Here is a 6147-nt window from a genome sequence, read left to right on the forward strand (position 1 = left end):
GTGTTTTAATTAGCATCGAGTTGTTTCCTTTTGGTCTTTGTGTGTTAAAATAAAATTGTAAAAAGTCCAATCAGTTGAGCATTTTTAATGCTGAAGACCTGATGTATTTGGACTGTCAAATTCTTCTGTGTTCTACAAATCTGAAGTGAGTTCTTATGGATTAGTTCAATTTATCAAATAGATTTAAAATAAGACATGATTTTTTCTTTACATTATCCTTAATGTTATATCTGGCTTGCTTTAGCAGTACTCTTCAGAATCACTTAGTTATGAGCATGTAGCGAGGTCTGCATCTGTCTCAGAGTTGGACAAGAATGAGTTTCCTTTCATTGGAAAGGTTAACTGCAGAAATATAATGGATAAAATAATAGTAATGAAAGGTAATTATTCATGGTGTTGTATTGTTCTTTAGGTCGAGGAACAGGTTAGCACAACTGAAAGAGTATTCCAAGACAGACAATACCAGATTGATGCTGCTATTGTACGAATAATGAAGATGAGAAAGACTCTCGGTCATAATCTTCTTGTTTCTGAATTGTATAATCAACTGAAATTTCCAGTGAAGGTAAGTGATTTTGTTTTTCAAACCATCCTAGGATTATCTAAAAATATGTCATATACTTTCCCATTCAGATTGTCTGTAAGAGTAAGAAATGTGCAGTATGCCTGAATCAAATTCAAAGGTTCAAGTACTAAAATGAGCATGTGAACAGAAAGCTAAAGGATCAGCAGGAAATTCTGTTTAGCTATTCACTGTAGTTCCTATTCCTATGTGGTCTTTAGCTGTCCTGTCTTTTGGTTTTGGTTGTGTGTGTGTGTTTGTTTTTTAAATAAAATATATTTGCCTTTGTATCATGAACTGTTTCACTAATCCCATCTTTTCTTGCAGCCTGGAGACTTGAAAAAGAGGATCGAGTCTCTCATTGACAGGGACTATATGGAGAGAGACAAAGACAACCCCAATCAGTACCACTATGTTGCATAATGGAGAGGAAATACTTTTATTAAAAAAAAAAAATACAAATTAAAAAAAAAAAATCCAAATATATCTTCAGGACACCGAATACCTATGCTGTTCCAGACTTTATTTTTTAGCAGATTTCAGGTTGATGTATATTATTCAACCAGCTGCATGCACTGCTGTGGACAAGAAGCAAAATGATATGGTAACTGATCATCCTTGTCAAGACTCCTTACTAATTTTAAATGTCGCATTTTTATTTCCTTTAGTTATTTGTTTGTTCTTTTGGGTTCTTCTCGATTTATTTTTACAGATTTACTTAAAATTGTCATTGAAGTTGGTTGGAAAGGTAAAATCACCTGTGTAAGAAATGCTTCTGTGATGGATGCAAGTCTGTTTTTTTTCATTTCTGTGTTCCTGACTGCATCCGTAAAGACCCTATATGCTGCATTCTTTAGCTACAGTGACAACTTGGGTAACTTTTTAAAAACCCTTAATTGATGAACATTTATGTACAAACAGTGTTGTTGAAATACACTGAATTTTTGAAATTCTGCACCGTGAAAACTCTCGACCTTGTGTTCATTTAGTTTTCTTTCAAATGAGTATGAACTTCAGTCTGGTTTGGATAAATCAGGTTTTGAAGTGAGATCCTTTATGTGCCAAGAGGACAACTGCGTTCGTGTGTGTAGTGAATTGTTGGGTTATTTAGCGAAAATATGGATTGTTATTTTATTACTACTTCTGCTGGGTTGGGTGGCAAGGATTAGATTTGAGTCAGAGGCCCTACCTCATTTTAGGGCAACTGGTTTTTATCACTGTTGATGTACTTGCCGTAACATTTAGTTTTGCCTTTAAAATCACAGGGAAACTACTGTACAGCGTGCTCCACTTTAAGAATCGAGAACTTTTTTAAAAAAACAGACTTTTATGGTCTTGATGTTGTGAAAGCATAGTTTTTTGTCTTGAAAGACTAAGGATTTTGTGAGTACTTTGTTACATATTGTATATATGTAAGTTGATTTGAACTAAAGGAGGAAAGACACTGTAGATCTGTTAGATAATTGTAACTATAAAGAAGATACCTTTTGTGGTAATACTTACAAGATGCTGTTTATTTTTGGGATTTGCATACTGGTGTGTTTCACTCTGAAAAAGAGCTACCAAAGGAGTTTTGATCGTGGCGAAAATGAGAATTATAACAGCAATATTTTCTGAGAGATACCTTGCTAAGTTTATGTAACATGGATTTTGTGCATCAGTTGAAATGCCACCATGTCTTCTTAAAGTAAACATTGCAAAGAGTTGACATCTCGCAGATTTACATGAAGTCCTTGTTCTGTCACCTGGTGTCATTAATTGTATTGCATTCTTCTGAATTATTTTTGTTCCCTTTGTGTTTAGAAACTAAAAACATCTAGTTTATTGTATTTAAAGCATATTTAATGTTGTAATTTAATGTACTTATTTTAATATTTGAATCCAGTTAATTCAAATAAAATCTTTGATGCATATTAAATTCCTTAGCCTTGGTGAGAATGTGGCCCTTAATTTACGCAGTACGTTCTTTAGCATTAATTATGACTTGCCTTGTAACTGATCTTCCAGGCATGCAAAAGCCAGTCAGCTCCATCTTTCAGGGCTTTTAAAACAAAAAGGAAGGTGCTCTTCACAGAAATGTGCTGGGCAGAGGCTTTGTCCGCATGGAAACTTGGCCGTGGTAAACAGTAACTGATACCAAGCAACGAACGTGTGTTGCACTTCCTGGTCCAATAGTTTTAAACAATATGTTAAGAGCAGCAGTGCTATTCTGAAGATGATGGACTGATTCTGCCTTGCAAAGTGATGTTAATTGATTAAAAGTGCTGAGATCTGCAATTCTTCCTAATTGCCATTGCCTAGAACTCCTTGGCCAAATTACTCTGGTATAGCAATTAAAAATGGGTTGTTCTAGGAGCAGCAGAAATAATGATGGCTGTCTTTCTGTGATATATTCTGGTTGGCCCTGGCTGGAGGCTCCCCATAAATAACCTCAAGAAGAAGTATTGCAGGATACTGCTAACAGCCAACCATCAGCATTGGTTTTACTCTCCATGATCCATTTGCCAATCTCCCCCATGCTCCCTCACCTCCCCCCCAAAAATGGTCTGAAAGTGGCTTCAGCGATTCAAAAGCTATGGGAGGAACCGAGAGGCTGTGTGCTCATGGCTCTTGTTCTCAGGCCCTCGTTTTCTGTTCAGCTGCCTCAAATTTCTCCTGGAATCTTGTGCGTGCTGAACAAATAGAAAAGCAGTTGGCTCATTAGTCAGCATGGTAATCGCTGTTTCATGGTGAAATAGCTGCTTTTGGTTGGTTTTTGATTGCTCGTGATAGAATTTGGCTGAGCACCCTGTCTCCACCAGCTTTTAGTTGATAGTGGCTGTTGGGTTCATTACGTCCCACGTGTGTATTTGTGCCCACAGGGATGACGTTGCTCAAAATTTCTTCCTGGAAGATCACCTAGTGATGAAGCCATGCTGCAGCAAAGCAACAGATTTCCCTTGCAGTGCATCTACACTCAGTAGGAAATGCCTTGAAAGCCTGAATCTTGGTGATTCAGCATCCTTGGAATAAATTCAGTAGCAATTCCCTTGTATGGAAGGACAAAAAAAAATCAGGAGTCTGGGATGCAAGTGAGGGGTATCTGAGTCTTAACCAAAACCTTCTAGTTTGAGTTTAACTTCAACCTTTAGTTTAACTTATCCAGACATATCTTACATCTATTTAAAGAACAATTCTCCATCCCAAGGTTTTCTGAGGGGAAAATGAGTACGAGAATGCTGGTTGATGGCTGACAGTTGTAGGTCCTTCCTGAGTCTGGCAATTAAAGCTTTCCTTACCAGGCACTAACTGCCTTCCTCCTGCCCATTCCTTGTGTTGGGTTGTCTCCATTCTGTATTTTAGTTCCCCCCCTAATACTTTGTCTGGATCTGGGTTCATTATCTAACTTCTTTGGTTTCCTCCAGCTTTCTTTCTGCCTTTGGTGTTAACTCCATTGAAGCTCCATTCTGAGCTGAAGATTTTGGTGTTCCTTCCCCTGAAACACAAAATGCAGAGGAGCACAAGGCCACACACACACACCTGGATCTGGAAATCCAGCCTGGCGGTGAATCCCTTTGTGCTGTGTGTCTCTGAAAATAAATCATAACCCTTCCAGCAACTTCAGCGTATCATCTTGTTATGCATGTAGACCTACTTGTATCTGTTTGATCTTTGGTGCTAGGGAGAATGGACTCTGTACTACGAACTTGGTTATCTATTCCTAGGTGAATCTCTTTGGAAGGAAAATAACCCTGTGCAGCCTGATAATAGGCAGCAAAAAGCTACAGGAAAAAAAAAGGAGTCGTGTTTCATGGAAATCCTTTCCTGGTGAAAATTCTCAGCCTGTACTCTGCCTTCCCTGCTCGTATTCCGCCTGAACTGTGCACGCCAGGCTGTACTCACCCATCTCTCAGATCCTGTCAGCATTTCCCCGTGCTCTTTGCTGTAGGCAGCCACCCTGCATCCGTGGCTCACCAGAAACACACCGTGCTGGATGCAGAACTGCTTGCACGCTGGTCAGCAGCTCACACAACGTGTGACCGCTGTTCCCTCGGTGACAGCACTGAGATCTCTGGGCTCTGTCTGTATACCGGCTTTTAGACAAGCCCTAATTTTGTGTTTGCTTGTACCTTACCCTGCTACCAAGCTTGCCTGATGCTGGCCAACAAGTAATTGAGCAGCGAGGCTGATGGCAATATTTGCGTAAGATATGTTTCATCAGGGAAATTCTCAATTCCTCAATGCCTACCCCATTTTTTTCAGCAGAGAGGAAGGCCACTGAATAGCGAGCTTAAGCGTGCCATCGGGCCTCCCTCTTTGTTGTGTTCTGGCAGGCTCTGAGTAGCCCACAGGCTTTCCTCCACTCCCAGCGCAGGTTCCAAAAGCAGCGATCAAAAAACCGGAACAAGCCGTGTCCCACCTCCACTCCTCTGCAAATGACTCATTCAAAGCACTTGACCAGAGCTGTTCCTTAACGTCCTTTTTAAAGGCCAACTTCTGCTTTTGGCAACGCATGGTGGGGATAAAGGTTACTCCAAGAGCTGCAGGAAAAAGCAAGTGAAAAATGAAGCCTTTCTGCCTTTAAAAAGGCACGGAGAAAAATGCGTTATAAAGAAAGGTCTGTTTATAGTAGCATCGTTGGAAGAGAAAGGCAGATCTCCAAAGCACACTTAAGAGCTGATAACCCTCTCTAGGATGTTTTGTGGAAATAGGAAGTGTAAGTGAAACGAGACAAACATCGGGGAAAAGTCATCTGGTTTAGAACAACCGCACCTGACTTCAGCAGCTGGTAGTAGCTACGTTGCATTTCCAATCGGTCCTACATAAAAATGCACAGAGGCAGCTTGGGAGTGGAAAGGGTTCCGTCTCTGACCTGACTAACCTGGAGTAGGTTGTAATGAGGAGAAAGCAGCAGCCCGCAGCTATTGGCACTTTCTAATAGAAATAGTAAAATAAATACTTCAAAGGTTTCAGTTGGAGAAACTGTATCCTTAACAGCTTAGATAAGAGAGAGCATTGGATTGCATTGAATTACAAAGTGATCAAATGGCTGGGCTCTGTGTTGCTGTACTACACTGACTTCTGACAATGTCAATAGAAAAAACACCACTTTTTTTTTTTTTTTCCCAAAAAATAAGGTGTGGGATTTCTTAAAATTCCTGTTTATAAAGCTATCAGGCAATGTCAGAAGCTATGTGAAAACACAAATAATTTTGCATGGATGACAAGTCATACAGGGACAACTCATTAGTGGTCTCTGTTTTGGGCTGGAACAGATACATGGGTTGTCTGTCTACACGGGCAGACAGAGATGCATCACTTCAGAGATAACAAATTATTAATTTCCACTGAGTTTATACAGCTGTGACTGGATTTATTCTACATGAGATGTTGTACCCACATTAGATTGCATTTAAACTCAGTGGCAAGAAGCATTCTGGAGGCCATACAAAGCTTAGGTGCGTTTTGTCGCAGGCCAAAGCTGTTTCTCACCCAACTCCACCACTTTCCCTGGGCTGCCCAGGCCCATCTCCAGGCGGCTTTGGAAGGCCTCCAAGGAGGAGACCCCACAGCCTCTCTGGGCAGCCTGTGCCAGGGCTCCTCAC

The 6147-nt window shown here is 40.3% G+C and overlaps 1 protein-coding gene across 2 annotated transcripts in view; it reads left to right on the forward strand.

Moving 5' to 3' along the window:
- Positions 1–1927, forward strand: part of CUL4A (cullin 4A) — a 35938-nt gene extending 34011 nt beyond the window's left edge. For both annotated transcript variants that reach the window (XM_084494942.1, XM_084494943.1), the window contains 2 exons: positions 413–565; positions 890–1927. In XM_084494942.1, coding sequence (XP_084351068.1) covers positions 413–565; positions 890–985 — 249 coding nt within the window. In that variant the 3' untranslated portion in view covers positions 986–1927. The remainder of the gene's footprint in view (positions 1–412; positions 566–889) is intronic.
- The last annotated feature ends 4220 nt before the right edge of the window (positions 1928–6147 follow it).

The sequence above is a fragment of the Aythya ferina genome (assembly GCF_964211825.1).
Source record: "Aythya ferina genome assembly, chromosome: 1".
NCBI classification, from domain to species: domain Eukaryota; kingdom Metazoa; phylum Chordata; class Aves; order Anseriformes; family Anatidae; genus Aythya; species Aythya ferina.